Raw genomic sequence first — 25,866 nt, 5'->3', positions numbered from 1 at the left:
ATTTGAAAAGTATTCAACTACCGCTTACAATAATTATTTTTTGTTTTAAATTAAATATGTACGATTTTTCGTTGAGTGTACGATCATAACGATTATTCATATTTGTTTGATCTCGTCAGTGGTAGTGGTTGCGTGTGATATTTTGGTGGTTGTTGTGGTTGTTTTGTAAACAAAATCAGTTTTTGTTTGACAGTCAAGTAGTCAGTCTGTGATTGAGAGTGGTAACGAATAGTTGCAATTGATTTTCGTAGATCGCACAGCGGATTCTGAATGTTAAACGCGCGTAAAATTAAACTAAAACTTCAATAAAAAGCACGTTGGAAATAAATGAATGGATTAAAATACAGGTGTGTGTGATTGGGTGTTAATGAATACTTGAAGTTAAAGCTTCGAAAGAGTGAATACAGCAAGAGCAATAATTAAATCGTAATAAAGAAACTTTGACATAAAATCAAAGGTCAAACAAAACAAGTGGTCCATCAGTTGAAAGTTGAAAAAAGGGTCATAATAAAATTGAAGATAAAACTAAATAATGAAAGAAAACAGCTGTTTTCCGCGATTTTGTGTAGAGTGTGGTCGATCAGTTGGTAATAATTCAGGACAGTTTTTTTAAATAGTTGTCTGTTTAGTGGTGTTTCTTTTGAAAAAACCAACTAATTGTTGCTTCTATAAGTTAAGCAATGTGGTCGAAAAGTATTTGTTGTTAATATTTAAATTCAAAGTAATATTAACAACAATGTTGTTGTAACAGTTAATAAAATAAAACTAAAACAAAAAGCTGAAAAAAAGACTAAAAACTATTTAATCTAGTGGAAGTTTATTGTTGCATGTAATTGACCTACTTGGTGTTGTGGTTGTTATTGTTGCTGCTACTGCGATCGCTGCTAATAGTGGTAAACAGACATTTAAAGTATGAATTCATTATAAACAAAAGTGGAATATACATACAAAAATGGTTTGTCTAACAAAAAAGTGTGTTAAAATTAAAATTTAAAAAAAAAATGCTTAAATACAAACACTATTATTGACAGCCACCTTCAATGCCAGCTTTGGCAAATTGTTTATTGAAATTGTAAAAAATAGTTTGTTTAAATAATTTTTGTTAAATGTTAAAAATGTCTGCGTAAATTTAAATTAGCACAAGTTAATTAAAATGCAAAAATAAATATTAGCTATGACACCATTAGCAATGAAGTTTGCTACAAATTGAATACATTCCTTATCTGATTGTAGTTTGCCATATTGAAATTAAGACATGACATTAATTTGTAATTAGTATTAATTAATATTTAGTAATTTTTGTGGTTAATTGTTTATATTTCTATAGATTGCAGCCTTTGCTTCTATAAACTTCAATTTTTAATTCAATGATCGTTAATGATCACAATCAAAATGATATTAAAGTTTAATATCATAATAATTAGACACATATTTGCTTTAAATTGATAAACTTTTTCCTTCCCAACCTTTATAGAACATGCCCCAATTTATATATTCAAAACTATCCCTTACCAGAATTCTTATACATATGGGGGATTTCACGTCAAGTGAATCAACTTTTAAAATCGATATCTTCCGATTGCGATGAAATTTACACCAAGGTTAGACCTATTGGATAGTAATTCAGACACAATTTTTCAACAAGATCGGTTGAAAATTTGTGTCTGAATTACTATCCAATAGGTCTAACCTAGTTGTAAATTTCATCGCGATCGGAAGACATCGATTTTAAAAGTGTTCACTTGACGTGAAATACCCCATATATGGAAAGTGTTCACTAAATCATTGGACTTTTGTCTTTCCGATTTAAAAATATGACGTTTTGAATGTTAAAAAAAACTGCAAAACTTTATAGCTATTAGCAATAATTATTTGTGCCAAATTTCGTTTAGGACCAATCGTGTTTTAATTGCTTTTAAACGTCAGACAGACATTTTGTTATAAATTTCATATTGGTTGGTCCGATTTTGCCTATTTTCTATACCAAACATTTCTGATCAACATATAATATTTGGGAAAATTTCATCTCCGTAGGTCCTTTCCTCTTAGCCGGACATTTTGTTATAAATTTCCTATTGGTTGTACCGATTTCAATACCAAACAAAGATCAACAGAGAATATTTCCTCTAGGCCCTAGAGGAAAGTCCGTAAGTCCGCCTTGAACATACAGATATAAGCTACGTATACACGGTTGTCATATTCTTACAATATTGTCAGAAAAATGTTCAATAAATGGTTAACACCCATATGTTCTCATGGTTGTGTTAACCATTTTCTGAGCATGTTCCTGACAATCTGACAACCGTATTGCGTAGCTTTACGGACATAGTCAGATCATAGTCTTTTATAAGAACCTACAATATATAATTTCGTGAGTTTACGACCAATATTTCGATGTGTTAGGTAAATAAACATCTGAGAATTTAACGCTCTTCTATGTTTGTGCAGACACTTAAGGTGGTTACTCGGTTAATAAAGGAGTTATGAGCTAAAATATGGTCTAAAGCTAGATTTTTTATTAATAATCTAACAAACTCAAAACGACAGATAGTGGGACCGACTAAGCGGTAAATACTGTGTATATTCTAAACCACAAGTGCAATTGAAATGAAAATAAGTGAAAATTATTGAATGTGACCTTAGCTTTTTTTGGTTTGAAATGCATCAAGTTAAACCTCTAATATACAGGGTGGTCCATCCACTAGAATAATTTATTAAAAATTTAAATGACATCCACAAAACTACATTAATTTTCATATATTATTGCCTTATAAGAAAGGTCAAACTTTTCCACTGGTTTAGTAATATTTTCCAAGACCTTGTTGAAGATTTCCAGTTCTATCTCACGAATGGTTTGTACGATATTCATCTTTAAAGACACCTACCTACGATATTCATCTTTAAAGACACCTACAGTTCTAAGATCGCCAATTGACATTGTTAAGACAGCTGATTACACCATTACAGAATTGTATGAAGGGCTGTGTGTACCCAAATATTATAAAATTTCAAATCCCCAAAAATTCAAGTCATGATTAACTTTAACACGGTTAAAGAGTCCGTTCCTTTTTGAATGAAACTGATGTTTTTGGATAAAAAATTATTTTATTTCCAATTTTTTTATCCCTTCCAAAAAATAAGATTTGTTAAGGTTATCAGAATAGGTATTTTTTGTCAGATGATTTCATTGACATATTTTGACATATTTCTTCAGGTTTGGAAATAGTCACTCGGGTCTAAATCAAGAGAATGGTTTTCACAATCTCTCGCTCATTAAATCTTCGATTGGCCAACACCATGACGTGATTTTGTTTCAATTGTTTCGGTTGTAGAGACCTCAACTGGGCGTCCAGAACGAAAAAAATTAGGCAAATCACTTTTTTACCATTGAAATTGCTGGTGCAGAGTATTTATCAAGCTTAGCCTGTATTTGAGTGATGGGTTTTTTCCGCAAAACATAATGCTTAATGAGTAGACTAAATTTACATTTTTCCAATTTCTCCTCAAGTTACGAGGTAGTCTGCTATCAATGGCTGTCAAACACAAACTAAACGACACAGCTTGATCAAATTTTGACAGGAGTCAACTGACAGATGCCTGTTGACAGTCCCGGACCTATTGACCCACCCTCTTTTATAAAAGTCGTGCTGGACGTTAAACTTTCCTATCCATTATTGAACTAAATAGATAGTTAAAAGAGTATCGCAAAATAAATACTATTTTGAGGAGTTTGACAAGATTTGAATTCATTATTGGACTCAAATGATAGTTCGAAGAGCGTTTATAAGTCAACAAAACCATTCAAAAAGGGAAACCATTTTCGTATGAATAAAGGTGGTATCGCAAAAGAAATAATATTTTGACAACTTTGACTAATCAAAATTGGGAATGCACAAAAAGTACATAAATTTTATCTCCTCAAAATTTTTCTTCTTTAATACAACTTATTTAAATCTCCATTTTATTCCTTTATAGTTTATTGAATAAAATTGTTGTGAGAATTATGTTTCGTTTCACTGTAACTTCTTTAAAAATAACATTAAAAACACTTTAATGTGGCGCTTCCAAAAAAGCAAACAAAAAAACCCAATTAAATGAGCACTTTACTGGTACTACAGGATTTGACATTTACACGTTTTTTCCAGCAATTTCAAGTTGTTTCTGATTCTTCTTTAATTCATCAGTTTTATTTTTAACATATTCGCATTTCTTTATTTAAACAGTTAATGCTGTTTTGTTTCTTTTTTTGGTCTTTCATTTATTATTTTGGATAGTTTGGGTAATTTATTTAACGTATGTCTGGTTTTGGACTCAATTCTTTGTTAAAACAGCATTTTATTAGTTGTTGTTTATTCCTCCCAAATTTTAATGGCCTCAAGGCAAAATTGTTTTGTTCAAGTGAGCATATAAACATTTTAAAACTACATATCGTTAAAAATACCTGTAGCCAAACAAAAATCTCAATGTGTGTTTTTCAAACAATTTAAGCTTAAACACGTTTGTGCACTTTGGCTTTAGTAACAGACACAAAGATTCATATTTTGATTAAAATTTGGTAACAAATTTTAATTAATCAATGATTATTCAGTAATGTTTAGTTTTCTTTTTTTTTTATTGAAATCATAAAAAGGTTTATCAATGATATCATTGAAGTTATAAATGTACATGATTCAAATTTAAACCAATAACAAATATTTAAATTAAAATTCAAACAACAACATTTTAACCGCACTAAAGATTTGCATAATTTTTTATATATTGTAGACTAATATTTGGTGTTAGACTAATATTTGCGGGCGTTATAAACATCTGCACAAACACATTATACCCTCCCCACTATGGTGGTGTAGGGTATAACAAGATCGGTCGAGAACTCTTAGAGTTAGAGGAGATAAAAATTTGACATTTTGGCCAAGCAGGGGTTTTTTCTCATCCATGTAACTTATTACCTATTGTTCTTAGCAAAATGTGTCCCAAATAATTTAGATAGCTATTTCTTCAATCTTTCGAAAGAAGAAAATTTAAATATTTCATCCTCATCGGAAGACATCGATTTCAAAAGTTGGTTTATTTGCATGAAATCCCCATATACGAATTTTAGAAGATATGAAGTATTTTTGAATTTAGCTCAATTAATCAATATAAACAAGTAAGAAAGCTATATTCGGCTGTGCCGAATCTTATATACCCTTCACCAATGACTTAGTAATTCAGATATAGGTCAAAAATCAAGGTTATCCTGGTTTTTTCCTTCTCAGCCGTTTGTGGACCGATTTTAAATATCAACCAAGCCGGAAGAATTCCGGAGATATTGATGTATGAATCCTGTATGTAAGTTATTTAGGGGCTTCGAAAAGTTGATTTCAACAGACAGACAGACGGACATGGCTTAATCGACTCCACTATATATAAGGATCCAGAATATATATACTTTATAGGGTCGGAAAATTATATTGTGGAAATTACAAACGGAATGACAAACTTATATATACCCTTCTTACGAAGGTGAAGGGTATAAAAATATTATATAGAGATGTTTTTATACCCAACATCAAAAAAGATGAGGGTATATTTATTATGTCAGTCCGTTTATAACACATCAAAATATTTGTCGCAGACCCACATTAGTATATAGTATGTTCTGAGTCCTCATACTATTCTAAGACGATATAGCTATGTTCGTCCATCTGTTGAAAACACGGTAGGGATCAAACGAAAGCAGCTAGCTGGCTGAAATGTTCCACAAATACTCTGTGTTGATAAGGTTTGTTAATGGACAATATCGGTCCATGATTTCATACCGAATACAAACATTTTTTAAAATTTTATTTTCAACTTTTCATATCATGTGGAATCCGTAAGGTAGTGCTCAGTCTGACAAGCACGTGCTACCTAATTATAGTGTCCAAAAAACCAACAAATTTAAAAAACCGGTATCCGAAAAAGTGTGTTTTTGAAAAAACCGGTTTCGATTATTGTCTTTTAAAAAAACCGGTTAACCGTTTTATATTAAATTTTTATTTAATGGAAATTTAGCATTTTTGAATTGTTTATGCAGTTATTTTTTATCTTTTTTTAAAAATGGTATCAAAGTTTTTCATAAATATGTTTGAATGTGCTTTAGAAAATATATTTCATTAAAACCGGTTAACCGTCATACAAAAACCGGTTTGTCAAAAAACCGAAACCGGTGGAGTTTACAAAGATGAAAAAACCGGTTTTCGGTTTTGGATACTCTATACCTAATATTTCCCCTATGTCTCTGTACAATCACCTCATTAGGAGTTGTTAGCAACCTTAAAAACTATGCTTCCCGGGCTTCAATTGTGTCTTTCTTAATGTACAGATTTAAATCCTTGGAGTATACTATACAATTGGATTAATCTGTGTTAATTTTAAAATCCCTCTATCTACTAACCATTCCGGGTTGACATCAGCATAATATACGGATATATGTTCATCACTAAAGGAGAATCTAACACCAATTCTGAATCGTTAGAACCCATAATCTAACAATGATAGATGAAATATGGTAGCATTATGTTTAAGAGACTCTGCGAAGATTAAAGAGACTCTAAGCACCACGATCCTAAGGATCTGCTCTGCATACCGTTACTTTGTCTCACAGAATCGGAACAGTCTAGTGGAATATTTTCCCAGAACGTGATTTTATAAACTACAACTTCTGAGATGTTACCTTTTATGGCGTAATAAATAGCTTAATCTATACCCATTTAGGGCTTCTGAGTGACAAAAATTCTCCAATTTAACTTGTGAAACGTACTTTCTCCTAGCATATCTATTGCATAAACCAGAAAAGGTGCAAAAAAAAGTCAAGCCCTCTTGATGGCCCAACAATTATTCCGTTCGCTAAGTTGTTGTGCTTTCCTTGATGTTTCAGATATGTAATACAGTTCATGACAAATCATTGCGGAAAGTTCTGAATAATTGTTGAACCTTTTAAGGGAAAATTTCGATCTAAAAGTTTGAACGAATGGTAATGTCCCGTAAAAACTTCTGTTATCAGTGACGCCCAATATTTATGACCAAAGTGTGAGACTCTGTGTGTATTTGAATCCGAAATTTTTGCTGATATCATTACACGCAACTTATATAATTAAAGTTTCGTGTATATTTAATAGGGTATTCAATTAATCGGGTTTCTGGTTTAATCGGTTAATCGAGCAAATAATTAATCAAGGTTTAGATTTAATCGGTTAATAATCGGTTAATTTAAAATTATTCGATTAACCGAATAATTTATATTTTTATTTCAAATTGAAAATACAACAACGAATTTTGTATACAAAAACATAAAAAATGGCAAATAAGGTATTTGAGATCATTTTTGTAAACATATCGCCTATTTGCTGCAACAACATCATTACTCAAAATCCGTGTTTATTGAACTGAGTAATATAAAATATGCGCTGTTCTATAATCTTTCATATAGTTTTATCAGTTTTAAAAAAAATAAATTATTTTTTGTGTGAGGTTGTTTTTTTTGTTGTAAACATTGTAAAAATTCATGTTTTCTCGTATATTTGATAAGTAAAAATTTGGGTTAAATACAGGTTAGAAAGATATTAAAATCTCTTATTTAAATTTCTGAAATCGCATAACTTGTTGAAAATTTATTTAAGAAATAGTAAAATGTCATAAAATATTCAAAGATGTTTTTCTCGAAACGACTTTTTTTGAATTATGACGTTGTTGCAGCAAATGAGCGATGTGTGAGTTTTTTATAGTTTTAGTGAGATCTTATGAAATAATCTTTTATAAAAAGAATATAATTTAAACGATTTTTTTCTTTAGATTTAATAAAACTTTTCTTGGAAAAAACTCTCTCGCTGATTGTATATTGTGGTGAAATCAAGAATATTCCTTTTTGGATTGTTTTAGATATTGATTAATTTAATAGTTTCGTTCAGTTATGATAAAAGACTCATTTCAAAAAAAAAGTTTCGTCTATACATGTAAATACAAACAAAGTTTCAAATACATGTAAATTAAATATGTCAGTTGTTATAGGTACATACTCACTAAAAATGTTTATTGGATGTTCAAAAAATATCTAATTTAAATTTGAAATTTGTATTTGAATTGAAATGGAAAAATAAATACAAACAAAAATTTAAAGTGCAAAAAAAGGAATTTCGGTTAATCGACACAAATTAATCGGTTTATTTGTTATTTGAAAATCGGCAATTTCAAATTATTCGAACAGTTAACCGTACAAAATTAATCGGTTAACCGACTAACGGTTAATCGACATTGACAGCCCCAAAGGTGGACAAAACAGAGGGAATTGTGTATTTCGTCTAGACTACTGAAGAAAACAATATGAAGTCGTTTCGATTAAAATTATTTAAAAGGTATTTTAAGTGAAACACGCCAATTTCGTACAAAAAATTCGGACAAAAATGAGACTTGAGTCAATCTATATAAAGAACTTGATCAGCCACTTCATATCACCGATATTGGTTAGACCACTGGTTTCTGTTCAATATAAGAACAACAAATATATTTTATATTAGCAAAACGGTTAGCCAACAATTCTCAAATATTTTAAATTCCCTATATTTCTCCAAAATGGCGAACGGGTGAACATTCGTAAGGTAACGTCTAATCTTTCATATTAAATGCCCTACCAAATCACCGGGTTTTATTACAGCAAATATTATGCTGTTTCTACTCATCATTCGAAGGTTATACGCAGAGTGTGTTGCATAACTAGATCGTTGGTGTAACGCTCGGTCAATTATTGAGTTTATTTGATTTAAGACCAGAGCATTTTACCGTTTCAGTTACCGTTTGATTTGCTACTCTTATTGGCAAATTGAATTTATCGAGAGATACCTCTCACTAATGTAACTGTCCAATAGTTGTTCCAATGTTCTCAGGAAAAACGACCTGAGGCTGATCAGTCGATATGATTTAAGTACCTTTAGTAACTTTACAAGAGGTACAAACTACAGTTTTATTTATTCTAACATGTTACTACTAATATTTATACTATTTCAAGTGTTTATAAAAATGTTAACAGCTAATACATATTAAAAACTATTTATTACTGTTTGTTTCTCACAAACAAATTTATAGGATCGGTCAATTTGTATTTCCCTGTTTAGCATTTTCAAGGTAAATTTTATTATTAAAATTTTTGGTATATCTAAAATACAAACTAAATTAAAAAACAATTACATACAATATGCCAAATATGACTTTAATGATTTATATGTTAGATAAAAACGTTTAAACTTGCCACAAGAATTTTTACAATTTTTTCATTGACATACATTCAGAAAAACATACAAACTGAAATTGAAACTGAAATGGCATTAAAATGCCTGAAAGATAAATTTATAAAAAATACAAAGTATTTATTTTTTTATTAGTTAAGATAAGATACTGTCAGATATATGCAATGAAATTCTTGAATTTCAGTTACAAATTTTTGAGAGTTGTTTCTTTTTTATGTTTGTTAAATTTTAAAGTTTCACTTATTTTACCTCAGGCAGTAGCTGAAACAAAAATACACTTAAAAAACAAGTTAATTTAATTATAAAAATATTTAATAGTATAAACTTATAGCAGAAAAACTAAAATAGATTAATTTTTTAATACGAGACATTTTCTAAAAAAACTATTCTCTTTAGAGAAATTTTCTATAGAAAACTATTCTCTTTAGAGAAATTTTCTATAGAAAACTAGTCTCTTTACAAGAGAAATTTTCTATAGAAAACTAGTCTCTTTACAAGAGAAATTTTCTATAGAAAACTAGTCTCTTTACAAGAGAAATTTTCTATAGAAAACTAGTCTCTTTACAAGAGAAATTTTCTATAGAAAACTAGTCTCTTTACAAGAGAAATTTTCTATAGAAAACTAGTCTCTTTACAAGAGAAATTTTCTATAGAAAACTAGTCTCTTTACAAGAGAAATTTTCTATAGAAAACTAGTCTATTTATTAGAGAAATTTTCTGTAGAAAACTAGTCTCTTAACACGAGAAAAACTATTCCAACTATAGAGCAATTCTTTCCAATGGTGCTCTTGTTAGATTAGAGATTCTTTTGACATCACATGTCATTTATAAAAAAACCGAACTTTCCAAAATATTTGAATCAGTCAGTAGAATTCGTCTTGGTGTTGTTCAAAATTATGGATTCGAAAGCAGTCATCATGTAAAGAGAATGAGTTAGATTTTGCTGGAATTTATGGCAAGGCTTCCTTCCATAAGATAGTAGAAGTGGAAATAAAATTTCCGTTGAAACAGAAACAGATGTTTTAATCGTAAATTATAATTGTTCTTCAATAAACCACACATATAATTAAATTTCATAAATTTGATGGTTTTCATTGTTTCTAATAAATAACAAATGTGAATCTATCTACTTAATTTTTAAGTACTTGCAACTATAATTAACATTAAATACAAATGATGCATTAAATATTACAATAACTAAACGAAGTACATACATAAGTACTAACTTCTATGATTATTCAATGGACTTTAATTTTATAGTAGCTTTTTATATGTGACATTAAGTATTCATTAAAGTATTTAATATTAAATTACAATGGCTAGTAATTTTTTGTTTGTAAAGACTCTGAAGGTTAATTTAAAACACGAATTATGTTTTTTTTATTATTTTTTCCGAGTTGGAAACAAAATAATACAATAATAAGAAGGTAGTTGAACTTTGTGGGTTAGCATGTGTACTTCTTTCAGAAGTGTGAAGTACGAGAGTTAGAGTTTCTTTTTATAATTTTTGAAAGCAATTATTATCATTATTATTATTGTGGTTTGATGTTTAAAGAAATCGGTTTATAAATGAATTATAAATTAAAGAAGCTTTAAATTTTTTTGAATAAAACAAAATTTCAAAGTAATATTGGTTTAATAAGCTTATTGCCAAGTATTGAAACAGTTAACAGAGAAATAGCGGCAATTTATGTGGGAGAAAACATATTTTATGAATTTTATTCTACATTTAGCATGGGAATTAAGAGAATAAGAGTATTCGATTTTTAGCTGTTGGGATACATTTATTCCAGCATTCTTACTTAATTACACGGGCCAACAAATTTTTAAACCTGAAACAAGAGTATACTTTTGGTTTGAGCTGCGTAGAATATGCCCATCACATCAAGTTTTCGACATAACTTTGCTCCAATATAGAGTTTCACCATATTGGAGACGTTATAACAGTGGGAATGCACGTCGTCTGAAAGTTCTTCCAATTGACTTCCCAATAAAGGTTTAAGCTTTGTTATATCTTGTTTCTTCTTTTTTGAGATATCGTAACCTATAGTTTGAAGCTAAATGTTGCGAAAAATCGATTGCATTCAGATTTTTCGCAACATTTCGCCTATATTTGTTGGCAAACTTATAAATCACAACTTGAAGTCCTATTTTTTCACATAAAAATGCTTTTTGAATGATTTAGATATCTCTTCTATTTACTGAAATATTGTCCCTTGAAATTTATAGAATGAACTTATTGTTTTGTGTTATGAAAATGTTCACCATTCATTTCAAATGATCCTTGGAGAGACTTACGCTTATGATTGCTAGAGTTATCTTGTCTTTTTAAATACCAGCAATAGTCCGCCATCATTGTTTCGTCCCATCTGTCTTGATAATATCTCTCTTTTTCTTTAAAGTCCTGATGAAGACGTTCACTCATCTCTTCACTGAATTCTCCAACATTTTCCGGAAAGTATTCCAAATGAGAAAAAAAGTAAATGTAACTTTATACTCATTAAACAAATTATTAAAACATTGTAACATTCGGTTTTTTCAAACATTCATTGCCTGAGGAAGCATAGGTCCGTTACAAGGTGGTTCCAATAATCTCTATCGTCGGCTCGATTCTAGTCTTCGTTCCACTTTATCCACAATCTTGAAAGTTCTGTTGTTAGTTGCCGTTTCCAGGTATGAGCTGGTCTCCCAACTCGTCGGCTTCTCTGTGGGTTCCATTCTATGCATTTCTTGGGCACCTCATCTTCTGGTTTTCGAAGGGTGTGGCCTATCCAACTAAGTTGGAGTTCCGCTTTCTTAATTATGTTTTAATAGGCAGCTAGTTGTCCTTCATCCAAAATTGGTTGTTACATGACAGAAGTTCCGTAAGATATTACGGAGGCATTTGTTAAGAAACACTTGAATATATTGTGTGTCACATGGTGCCATGTTCCAGGCCTCAATTAAATAATTTGTTCCACGATGTCGAAAGAAAAATGAGTAGAACAAATTTGTATGAAAAACACTCAGTTTTTAAAATTCTTTCGACATCGTGAAACAGGCAGTTGATTTTGGTTTGTTTCGAAATGTTAGTCGATTTTTAAACCATATTTAACAAGGATCTAGTGTGTCAAAGGCCTTCTTTAAGTCTATAAATACGAGGTATAATGGGGATCTTCATTCCTCTGATTGTTCAACGATAATCCAAAGACTATTTACTTGGTCAACATGGGAGCATTGTTGTCATGAGCCATTAGTTTATAATATGTGAAATGACCTTATTTACCATGCTTAACAAGGTTATTCCTACCCAATTCAGTCTATTGATCTATCACCATTCTTGGGAAGATTTATGATGACTCCATCAGATCAGGCAAAGATTCATGAGCCCAAAATGCTTTAATAATGGGTTCCAGCAGTCGTGTACTGCTTGTTCAGTCGGCTGTAAGCAATTCTGGAGAGAGATAATATCCAAACCAGGAGATTTGTTTGGTTAATATCAACCCCGCAAATGGATTGACATTGAGCAGTAGATGTTGATAGCATAAAAGCTTTCCCTTAGTGTAACTTATTGAGTTTTGGATGTTATAAGTTCTCTCACATTGTTTTTTAAAGGCTTTCAAACTTCAAAACTGTATTATCTTGAATATGGTGAAGAACGAAGTTTCTTCAAGCTTTATGTTAAGCTATCACGGAAACCTGAGGTGATGTAGAAATCCTGAGGCCAGATTTAGTATAGAAGTTATAGACTGTATACTTTTGGTCACTGGATTTCGAGATTTTTCAAATGTTGTCGCCCTGGGTTATACAGGTTAACAATGGCTTACATCTGTGACCGGCACTAAGAGAACCTACCACTTTAGTAAATGTATTTTAATGTTGCAAAAAACGAATTTCTGATTCAGCTGTTAATGCCAATTTGGTCATTTTAACATTCGTGCTCTGTGTATCTGAATAGTTGATGGCGTTCGGTTCTATGTATCTATGAGTGCCGACTGCTGCTTTGTAAAGGGGTTAATTTTTAGATTTCTTATTGTTTTTATTTTTGGGATATTTAAAGTTCAAATGAGGTCGCAACAACACTAAAATACCTGCTATAAAAACAAATCAAAGATCTCAAATGAAAATAGAAAAAATCCATTAAAAACTAGTAATAGTGTTATACTCGGCTGTGCCGAATCTTGTGTGCCCATCACCAAAGTATAATTTAAAATAACTATTAAAAGGTATTTTTGGTGAAAAAAAAATAATGGAAAGAATGGATTTTATGCCATTTATATACCGATTTTCTCGATTTTAAATAGCAGCCTTAGTGAAACTATAGCAGATATATTGATATATTAATCATGTATGCAAGTTATTTGGAGGCTTCGGAAAGTTGATTTCAACATAAAGACGGACAGGCGGACATGGCTATACAGACTTCGCTATCTATAACGATCCAGGATATAAATAGAATATATATGAGTTCGGAAATGAAAAATAAGGAAATTACAAACGGAATGATAAACTTATTTTTACCCTAGCCACTCATGGTGAAGGGCATAATAAAACTATACAATGAAAGTAATACTAAATAAATCTGTACTTTAAAGTATTAGTGGGTCGACGTAAAAACTATTTAATTTGTCCATCTCATTAATAGTGAAATTGTTAAAACAAACTCATACTAAAATTGACAGAGACATAAAAAACTAATTAATTAAAATTTCTTTTACTAACAACTTCTCCCATAATAACTACTACTGAAGCTGTTATATCACAGCTTTAGTTTTGTAGACAAAAGGTTTTCAATAATGACTAAATATTTAAAATATTTATGAATGAATTAAATGTTTAACATTATTTTATTATGATTTGCATACAATTTGTAAACAAGCAAAACTTATAGTTTCATATCTAAATTGAAATTTAAATTTCTAACGAATAACTTTTTCACTTTCATTTGCTATAAAATTATAATTTCAATAAAACGAAGTGTGGGATTGTTTGTTTTCTGTGTAATCTGAATGACAGACAACATATGTAGCTGATGTTTTAATAACTAGATTTAATCAAAAAAAGGTGATAAAATGCTATGTATGATATATAGGAGTAGAATTAATTGTAAATTAAAAATTGTATTTCTCTGGAACAAATAAATATAAGATGCACAGTGGGGGCAATTTAAAAAAATGTGGAAATAAAGCTGTAATATGTAAACGAATAATTTGATTTTAATAAAACATGGCTATAGTCGAGTTTAGCGTTTGAATTTGGACCTTGTAGATAATCACTGGCCAAAATACACTAAAGTGTTGGACTTCGTGTATATGCAACATTTAAAACGATACAAATTTTCTGATTTTGATCCATAAATCCATTACCAACAACTAATTATTTAGCTTCACCGTGACTGGAAAGGTTATAAATAATAGCAATGTCCACCTTTCGGTCTGTTCAAATCGACTTTTCAAAGCCCCCAAATAACGTTCATACATGATCTACATACATACATCGCTACAAAATTAAGTTTGATTAAAAGACAATAAACATTAGACTAATAATCTGAAATCGTTCTGAAATTTTATAAAATTTCTTAAAATTTTAAAGCATAATTTTCAATTAAATTAAAGTTATCAGTGCTGAATTTGGAGTAATTGTTTACAATATTAAGAGATTTATTGGCGTTCAGACTATTTTTCTGAATTGACAATATATGATAGGTAGGATTTTTAATTTGCCGAACTGTTTTGATTACCGGGAATCGCGATTTTTTTACATTCCCGGGTTCTCGAGTATTCCCGAATTATATAATCACTTTTAACGGCAATAACATGTGAAATTTATGTTCCCATGAAATATCCATTTCCCTCGAAGGGAAAATTTATATCATTCACAATAGTTGATTTTGTTCGAAACAGCAGATTATTATTTACAAAATTCCATCTAAAAATTTCACAACATGGGGAATATTTTCACCTGAACAAAGTTGATGAACGAAAAATGGGAAAAGGGAACATATTTCATGTGAAATATTGATTAGCGATTGGGGTGAATGATAATGTGAATTAAAGATATAAATAATGTCAGCCTTTCATTCCATAAATCCATTCCCAACATCATCATTTAACTTCATTCAAAAGCTGTTATTTAAATTGAAATAATTTTGAAGTTTGAACCTTTGAATTATTAAATTTATCCACGAAAATAAAATAGATATATTGTTACTTACGGAGATCCACTTAATAAATATATATAATTTTCATACTTCAGGTTTCATATTTCATTTCACGAATCATACTGATGACAAGGTTCACGGTGGTACTGGCATTTTAATTAGGAATAAGATAAATCATTGTACCCTAGAAAAATTGTCCAAAGACTATTTGCAAGAATACGGAGTTGGAGATTTAACTCTAAGCTCAATATATTGCCCCCCATGATTTTCTGTGACTAAGGTAAATTTTGAAGAATTTTTTAATACACTAGGAGATCGTTTCCTGGCTTGTAGTGACTATAACACTAAGCATACATATTGGGATTCCAGATTAATGAATCACAAAGGCAGATAGCTGTACAGAACTCTAATTCATCGAAAAAATAGCTTCGATTTTATTTAACCTGGTCAGCCTACTTACTGGCCTTCTGATCCTAGAAAATGATCTAATGGATTATTATCAAGGAATTTATTAATTTATTACATTATACTAAACCATTATACTAAACCAAATTCCTCCTAAAACTAAAATGTATATTTCTAATACAGAAATTAATAAACTCCTCCTCGAAAAGATGAGATATAGAAGAGATTGGCAATACAACAGATCTCCTGCTGCTAAGCAGAGGCTGTCCACTGCAAGTAAGAAACTAAAAAGAGCCCTTCATTCGGATCGCAGAAATCGAAACTCTATTGAAAGTTTAACCAGTACTAAGCACACAAACTTCTGTCTTTAGAAGGAAGTTAAGAACATGAAGCCACCGGTATAGAGGGTCAAAGTTCTATAAGAACATTTGACTCCGAACTAATCAATGTTAGTTCTTATCTCTAGGAGTATTTCCGAATCATTGGAAAATCTGCCAAATTATAATGATACCCAAGCCGGGAAAGGATTTACCATTGGCATCATCCTACAGATCGATTAGCTTATTGGATTGTTTGTCTAAACTATTTGAGAAAATAATCCAAGGGAAAATTTTAACATTCTTAAATAGTCAAAAGATTATCCCAGATCATCAATTCGTATTCCGTGAGAATCACGAAATAATTGCGGAATTTCGTGGGCGTAGCCAAGTTTAAGTTTAAGTTATTAAAATAGGCCCTACAAATGCTCCAGGGGCGGCATGTGAAATTTTTAAACATGTGCCATTTTTTTGTTTCCCATCCGCTTGCAAAGATTTTTATATTTTTGGAAAGCGCTCGGCTCGGTCTTGAAAAAATGCTTGTGTGTGCTATTTATCTTTTACAATTTCGGAGTTATATGCATAAAAAAATAAAAAATATAGGGTGTACTTTTGAACCGAATTAGTTAGACAACTAAATTACCAATAATATACAAAATATTTTAGAGCAATACTAATTATCAATCCAAAAATAATCGATTTTCAATTTAAAAATTCAAAAAATAGTAGTTTGTTGCTGTTTTTTGGTCGAAAAGTTGACTTAACTCTTTTCTTTATTAAAAAAAAACTTTCCTTAAGAACATATAACAAATTTATGTTTTTCTGTAAGATATCTTTACGGAGAACATTTTGGTATAAAAGATATGTTATATTTTTAAAACATGTCTGCCTTACGCCCTTCGGAAATTTACCAATTTTTTTTTTATCAAAATTTCAAAATTGGGCCACATGTTCTAAAATCCCAAAGCTGCGATCAGAAAACGGAAAGCAGCCTGGATGTGTTCACTAGTTATCCCTATGGGAAAAATTGTAAAAAAATACCATTTTTGAAATTTTCGCTCCAATTTTTAGGAATTGCGGGCAAGTTTTTCTACACTTTGTTATTTAGAATAACAAATTTAAAAAACATTGAAAATTTCATTGAGTTTTGTTAATAAATAAAGATTTTATTACATATTTATTGAGTTTCTAAAACTAAAATTTGTATCAAAATTTTAATTGGATTGCAAATATTAGGACCAATTTGATCCACATTTATTCCGAACTAATTTTTATTTTTAGATAATTTAATTTCTGGTCTTACAAAAAAAAAAATTAAAAAATTTATTCCGATCGGACCAGCTATTTAGAAATGCCAGATTTATTTCCAAAAAATTTTGATCCAGTCCCACTGTGTTATGTGACAAGCGACTATGCAATCAATACCTCAGGGAAGTGTTCTATGAACAACCCTGTGCATATTATACACCTCAGATTTGACCGAGTCCGAAGAAATAAACATTTCCACCTTTGCAGATGACACTGCAATTCATAGTTCTCATGTTGGTTTAAATAGCATTTAGAAACCTAGATAATTATCTCAGGCACGTGGAGACGTGGCTAAAAAATTGGAGACAATAAAAAGGAGAGGAAGTCCACCAGTAACACTAAATATCGTGAACATCCCACAGTCTGATCACGTTACAATTCTAGGGGAGAACGCTCGGTTTGAATTATTTAGTTAAAGAATAAAACTTAAACAATTTTGCCAAAATAGGGTCAATCTTTTAATTATAATATCGAGATTAAAATCTGAACTGAACTAAATAATAATATTTTGTTGAATATTCCCATTTGATTCAAGTTTCAATAGAAATGTTTCTCAAAATGTTCTGTGTGAATGCAAATTATAACAAGAATTTAAATATTCTATCAAATATTTGATTTATTTTTAACATGTAATTATTAACTATGTACTTCAAAACTAATACCAACATTATAATTATTCACTTCCTACCTCAAATGATTTAGCATTTTTTGATATATTTTATTAACTAGTTAAATAAAATATAATTTTTAATATCAACTTTTTTTGTTTTAGCTCTTCAAAATTTTGTTTAAATAATTTTGATGATGTCACTGCTACTGATGCACGAGTTTGATGTTTCATTCGATAAGTGGAATATGGTATAAAAATTTCCACAATTTTCTAATTGATTTAAAGCTTTTAGAAACCTACTGTGATAAACAAATTTTAGCAGCATTTTGAATGTATAAAATATTGTTTTTTATTGTGGTATTAAAAAAAATCGTTTGAATTTGTTTTAAACGGCAATCATTTCGAAGTACCAGTTAAAAATTTACGACTGATAAGAAATATGAAGGCTTTGAAGGACGTTTTTCATCCAGTGAAAAAGGAGTTTCGGCGTGAAAAGTGTGGTTTTGAACATACGCCGCCAGATGATTTCGTTAAGTCGCAAGTGAGTATTAAATTTATATATAACTTTTTTATATTAAAATATTTAAAATAATAACAATGTACTGACAAATCAGTTCAAGGTTTAATATAACCACAGTTCAATTACATTTTCATATTTAATTTCAAAGATAAAGAATTATTAAAACTTTATTTAAAAAAACTAAATAATAACTTTAATTATAATTTGAACAGTTGAAGGTTAGTTTACAGTGTAAATCTAACAAGAATCAAACCAGTTCGAAGCAAACATTGAAAAACAAAACATGTGTTTTAAATCACAAAGTTAAAAATTAAAAAAAAAGTTAAATCAAAGAAAATTCCTAAATAGTGCGTTTACTATTTGGGTCAATGTCCAAAAGTTTCCAAAACCCACACAAACAACATACTTCCCACCACTCCATTTTTTCTGAAATTGAAAATTAAGACACGCACACCTTATTCAATCCTTTTTTGTTGTTGGTTTTAGTCTTTGGTATTTTTTTTAAACAACCTCCAAAATCAAAACCCCATAAAAGAAGGAGTTTCTCTTGGAATAACATGAATTCATGTCATTGAGTCACCTTGGCCATTTTGAATTAAGACAACATTTTAAGGGGAATTATGATGTTCATTCCAATTAATAAATTCCTTTGAGTCAACAACATTAAAGATGCAGCGATTGATTTTTTAGGAAAATTTAGGTCATTGTTCTGGTATTTTATTTTGTGAAATTGAAGCACATAACAAATATTATTTGTCATTATCCTTGAGAGAAATTCTGATATAGGTCACGTAGTTTTTTGGTTATTGACCTAAGTAGCTGATATTTTCAATCTCCAGGTCTGATTCATACTAACACTAATTGTTTGATTTCTGAAACTGTCTTTAATATGTCATTAATAAAGTCATCTCCTAGATTTTCTGCACTTTATAAGATACAAATTATTAAACATGCACCATTTTCGCTTTCTGCAGACGTAGTAGTTGGCCAAAGACAATTTAACCCTGTATCCAATACGGTAATTTTTACATGTACCAACACAAACGAAGAAATAGGATCATTTTAAAAATTGAACATACCCGAGGTATCTTACTTTGGGAACCACTGGTCCCGCTCCTGGTGGGCTCATGAGGTCCAAATTCAAAACTTAAACTCGACTACACTTCCTCTTTGCGCATGCGAAATTTCATTCAAATCGGCGTAAGGATTTAGAAGTTACAGATTTATTTCCCTCTTTTTTTATTCTCATACCACTGTGCACCGTAGGCCCGACATATCAAAAAAACTAAAAAACGATGGAACAAAATTAAAAAAAAATAAATAAATAAAGCTAAATATATTTAAATTTTTAAATTTTCGAGAAAAACCAATTATTTGGCCATTTTTTGGCGAATGAGCTCTATTTCCTTACTGTTATAAACATTAAGTAAAATCTATTCAGAATATTATAGTCCAGGTAATTCTAAATATACTCTGAAAGTTTTACTAAAATTTTACCTTAAATCGTGAAGGTCAAAGGTCAAATTTCTCAATATTTGGAATTTCTATTGGAAAGATAGCGAAATGTTGTATATTTCTGGGGCGATTTGATGAAACTTAACAAAAATATAATACAAAGCCTAGTATTTACAAAAATAGCAGAAACATTTAAATTTACCGAAGTGCTAAGTTTAAAATGACCATAAAGAAATTATGATTTTAAAAGTTTGGGGTCATTTTAACTCCAAGTGCCATTAAGGCTTAATTTCCATTCTTGTGCTGTTATTATAAATACGAGAGTTTATGTTACATTTTTCTTAAGTTTCATCAAAATCAGCCCAAATTAGAAATTCCAAATATTGAAAAATTTTACATTTGACCTTCACTATTTAAGGTTTAACGTTTTCCGATTTTAGTAAAACTTTTAGAGTATATTTAGAATTATCTGGACTATAATATTCTGAATAGGTTTTACTTAAAATTCATAACAGTAAGGAAATAGAGCTCATTCGCCAAAAAATGGCCAAATAATTGGTTTTTCTCCAAAAATTCTAAATTTAAATCGCAGGTACGGAAAAACTATATGAAACATTTTCATAATTTTTTCATATTTTTATTCCCTATTATATTCACAATAAATCCCAATGTGATGATCAAAAAATTCTTAAATTTGTTTAACAACATTTTTAAAAATTTGATATTGGAGTTTAGAAACTGCCGTTAAAAAAATTAAATTTGTTTGGTCATACCTGCAAAGAGGTTAACGGTGTCCTACGAAGACAAAAACTCATATACAAGTAAATATGGATATATTTTATATAAAAATAAGCTTTTATTTTAATATTTCATAAAATATGTTCATTTTGTTTCTACATTTCTTGTTCTAGTGATACTGACGAATTTTTAATAACTTCAACATTTTTTAATAAATTTTTGTCTTTTATATCTTTTATATACGACAATTACGTACACATTTCGATTCTTTTAAATTAAATTGCAAAAGTAATTATTTAATGCCAACTTCTTACAAAAACTGAAAAAATTGCATTTTTTTCTCCTTGTAAATGCACCTCAAAACTTCAGAATCGTTGCGGCACCACTTAAAGTTATACTATCATCCTAATATTTTACACAACGTGTTTCTACAATACATGGAACAATTCTAGTGCATACAATCTTGGAGTACTCTAATACACACTCGTTATCTTGTCAATATACTGAAATTTTGTAGTAGGAGGAATATTGTACGCTTTACAGTACTAGGTCTGGTTTAATTGGCAGACGCCAGAATCTTAGTTGTGTCCAAACAATGGTCCCCTTGTGATACCTTGTACTGTTCGAGAAAAACTATTAGTATTTTCGAACTCTATGGACTCGAATAATGCAGAATTGCTGTATGAGAACCCCAGCATATTTTTAGTGTAGCATAGTTTTATTCTAGTGAATAAATATTTGCTGACCATACATTCTTCGTCTTAAGAACCAAAAACGCCGAACAGTGAAATAGAACTACTCAGTTTTCATAAACTTAGTCGGTTGTAACTTGTTGTAAGGGAGTCGCAGCTTTTGAGCGTGTTATGATGTCCCTGTGTTGCAATCAAGGCTGATTTATTGCAAGGCCGGATGAATTTTTCTAGTCTCCATTTAAGTGAGTGATACCGGTGAGTACCCCAGAATGTCTCGCTATCAAATGGCATTCTTTAACAATTTTCGATGTAATATACACAATCGGCAGATATTTAATGGCCATGGATATCTCTGTCCGATATCCCGTGATACTGTAGCTATAATTTAAACTTGAATTACGATTGAATTGATTGGCCGCATTTTAACGATTTTTTATTGTCATATTACGATATGCCGATTTGTGTCCTCAAAATGGCTATTTTCTGAAATGTCTATTACATCAATATATTCATAAAATCATTTAGCGATCTGAAACGTTTCTATTCTGTACCGTTATTTTGTAGTTAGTTTTTCCTTAAGAACGTACCTGTTGATTTTGAAACTCTAAATAGCAAAAAACAGTCTTACCCCCATTTTCTCAATCTCTGGTTATTTTTTTTATCGTGACGATAAACTGACAGTTCTCTACAATATTAAGAATATGGGGGTTAGTGATTTTCATGTTTTTTATTTTCACCATCAAATATTATTCTGAGCTTAAAAATGTGGCATTTACAATAGATCATTGGGAGCTACTCAACCAGCAATTTCAAAACGATTGCGATCAACAGGATTCATCCAAAAGCAGGGAAATTGTGTACTTTACGAATGGAAGTCGAGAAACCTTGAAAGACGATTTTGCATGTCGGAAATGATGTTTGAACGCCATAAAAGAAATTCATTTTGCACGGAATGACTACTTGCTAAAGTAATGCTCTGTATTTTATGTGATCAAAAGGGTACTATATATTATGACCTGCTGAAATCTGGACAGACCATCACATGGCACCAGTACCGAAAGCAACTGATTCGTTTGAAGTGAGCATTGGCCGAAAGCCCAGAAGATTCGGCTAGACATGAATCCGTAATATTCCATCATGACAACACACAATGGGGCAGTATCAAATTTTTTTGGAAATAAATCTGGCATTTCTAAATGGCTGGTCCGATCGGGATAAAATTGGACGTGAGCTTAGCCAAGGAGTATTCGAGTTTGACTTATTAAAATGAGCAATATAAATTCTTAGGGGCCTGCGCTATGGGGGCTCAAATTAGGTCACCTTCCACATGCAAAATTTTGAAATACGTGCCATTTTTTGTTTCCCAACAGATTTCAAAGTCCTCTAGATCTTGAAAAAACATGCTTGCGTGCTATTTATCTCTTATAATTTCCGAGTTTTAAGCATTTCAAAATTTAAATTTTAAAAGTGGGCCAACCTCTTGGTCCACTTTTTTTAAAATATAGGGCGTACTTTTGGACCGAATGGCATACTTTTTTGTTAGTTAGACAACTAAATTACTGATAATATACAAACGATTTCATAGCAATATCAATTATTGATCCAAAAATAAACGATTTTCAATTAAACAAGTAAGAGAGCTATATTCGGCTGTGCCGAATTTTAAATACTCTTCACCAAATTATACTTCAAAATATAAATTTTAAATATTTTTAATTTAAAAAAATTAATTTTTTTTCAAAGTTGTTTTTTTAATTTTTTGGAAACATTTTTTTTTTTAAATTCTAAAATTTTTTATAGACGTCGTTGCAAAGGCCTTTGAAATATCTATCATTAGATATCCATATTGTCTATATTAATGACTTAGTAATCCAGATATAAGTCAAAAATAGGTAAAAAATCGAGGTTGTCCTGGTTTTTTCCTCATATCTCAGCCATTTGTGGACATGTCTGACAGAATTATTGAAGATTTGGATCCCGAAGATATCTGGGGTCTTCAGAAAATTGATTTCAACAGAAAGATGGACATGGCTTTATCGACTCCGCTATATATAAGGATCCAGAATATATATACTTTATAAGGTCGGAAAATTATATTGTGGAAATTAGAAACGGAATGACAAACTTATATATAAATTAATAAAAATAATAGAGTTTTGCTATTTTTTGGGCGAAAAGGTGACCTAGATCTTTTTTATTTAAAAAAAAAAACTTTCTTTAAGAACATATAACAATTTTATGTTTTCTGTAAGGTAACTTAACGGAGAACTTTTTGGTATAAAAAACATGTCTTATTTTTCGAATATGTCGCCCATACGCCCTTCGGAATTTGACATTTTTTTTTATCAAAATTTCAACTTTGTGCCACATGTTATAAAATCCCAAAGCTGGGGCCAGTAAACGGAAAGCAGCGGAAAGAGCGGTCATTGAATTGAACTATTAAACACAATACTAATTTAAACGAATGTAAAGTTATCTATAATCTGGATAATCTAAGACTTATTGTACTCCTATGCTCCATAGCTATGTTATAAAACTATGACATTTTCATATTACCTTTATTATATTTCAGAGTATTTTTTCTTTCATTTCAGTGGCAAAATCGCACCAAAAGTATTGTATATTTAATTTATCGTTGGTTATTGGCTATATTTTTTACTGCCGTTGTCATCGAGTCCATGCTAGATCCAGATGAGAGTTCAAACTTTTGGTTGTATTTCATATACATGACAAATTGGGGCATCATGCTGTGCATGATTACAAATGTATACGCTGCTATTCTAGTGACAATTTGGCATTTTCATCCCGAATATGCGGGTGAGTATAAATATAGTATTTACTTACTTGATATAAATTAAATTATGTTTCTTTAGACAAACTTTTAAATTTGGAATCTTTAAGAAGTCCGTTCCGCATCTACTGGGGCATACATATCACAACTTTGGTGGTATCAATTGTGATAACAATTATCTATTGGGGCATTTTATATGATGGTGGGTAAAAAGAGTTAAATGTGAATATTTATAGGTTTAAATTGTTTTTATATTTCCAATTTCAGCCAGCGAAGATACATTGAGTGCTACCAACATTTTAACACATGCTTTCAATTCCATTTGCATGTTTATCGATCTGCTGATTGTTGCTCATCCTTTAAGACTTTTACACATGTTTCTGCCAGTATGTTTTGGCCTGTTCTATGCTTTCTTCTCCGTCATCTATCAATTATGTGGAGGCCATAACAAGTAAGTGACAAGTAGCCAAAATATATTAACATTGTTCTGTCATTATTACAAAAGCACACAAATTTATTTACATTTATTTTTGTCAATATTTTGAATATATTTTCTTTTTGTTTGTTTTTTTGTAGAAAGGGGAAGCCTTATATTTATCATGTGATTGATTGGAATAAACCTGTTAATTCTAGTTTAACTGTGGTGGGTGTTATACTGCTCTGCTGTTGTGTTTACATGGCCTTATTTACGATTTACAAATTAAGGACAATACTCTACCGACGTCTCAACAATGCCACCTTCATCTTACCCACCACAGCGCCACCACCGATTACCAAGAAACATGTTGGCACCGGCATCAAACACACACCGTCGGGCATTTCCATGGTATTGGGCAATTTTGAGGGCCACACAAATCCAGCTTTCTCAAAGAGTTCGGAAAATATTACCAAAAATTAGTTAAAGAGTTTAAGAAATGTTCAATGGAATGTTATAGCTTTCAGTGTTAACTTAAGTTTAGTTTTAATTTAGTCAATTCAGCCCTGTTTTGCAAATTATTATGATTTGAAGATGTTTTATATATGATGAAAGACATGTTTTTGGATATAAACTCGTTTCTCCAATTTTTTTAAATCTTCCAAAAAATAAGATTTGACGAGGTCATCAAAATAAATATTTTTTGAGAGATGATTTCATCATTGGAGTCAAATCTCTTTCCGCCGAGCCATTACTTCAGGTTTGAAAACAGGAAATAGTCAATCGAGTGAGCAAATGCGGCAGCCATCTTGCGGAAAGCTTTCTCATACTCAAGTGATCATTCAAAATTGAAACCACTGAGCCCATGGGAGATGCCAATGGCTTCCACAATCTCTCGCACTTTCAATCTCCGATCTGCCAACACCCTATCGTGATTTTTCCTTGATGAATACAAGGACATGATCGTAAAGAGAAAAAACGTTCACTCTCTTTCCCCCTTGGGAATATTGGATCTTCTGTATAGACGAGCAGGTTAATTGATTTAACAATATGAATCTCAATTTATTTAAAATATATATCAGATTTCCTTCGAGACCTAGATAACATCCACTGTATACTTTTTTACCTACTTATGTATTTCAAAAGTCCTAGTTTCAATTGAAAACTTTTGCAAATAGGGCTGCTTATATATTTTTATATGTATATATGTATT

General features: G+C 30.5%; 1 protein-coding gene across 1 annotated transcript; it reads left to right on the top strand.

Annotated features, from left to right (window-relative positions):
* Positions 1–205: 205 nt before the first annotated feature.
* Positions 206–25,866, top strand: LOC135951434 (protein rolling stone). The gene is made up of 6 exons (XM_065501091.1): positions 206–347; positions 18,205–18,583; positions 24,042–24,264; positions 24,321–24,440; positions 24,506–24,689; positions 24,815–25,866. The coding sequence occupies exons 2-6, from the start codon at positions 18,482–18,484 to the stop codon at positions 25,134–25,136; spliced, it is 951 nt and encodes a 316-aa protein (XP_065357163.1). The 5' UTR covers positions 206–347; positions 18,205–18,481; the 3' UTR covers positions 25,137–25,866.

This window comes from Calliphora vicina, chromosome 2 (assembly GCF_958450345.1).
Source record: "Calliphora vicina chromosome 2, idCalVici1.1, whole genome shotgun sequence".
NCBI classification, from domain to species: Eukaryota; Metazoa; Arthropoda; class Insecta; order Diptera; family Calliphoridae; genus Calliphora; species Calliphora vicina.
This window is presented reverse-complemented; position numbering and strand designations above follow the sequence as displayed.

Coding starts and splice junctions, on each gene's coding strand:
- LOC135951434 (XM_065501091.1), top strand. CDS start 18,482: ATGAAGGCTTTGAAGGACGTTTTTCATCCAGTGAAAAAGGAGTTTCGG. Junction 18,584..24,041: donor ATGATTTCGTTAAGTCGCAA/GTGAGTATTAAA, acceptor CTTTCATTTCAG/TGGCAAAATCGCACCAAAAG. Junction 24,265..24,320: donor TTTTCATCCCGAATATGCGG/GTGAGTATAAAT, acceptor ATGTTTCTTTAG/ACAAACTTTTAAATTTGGAA.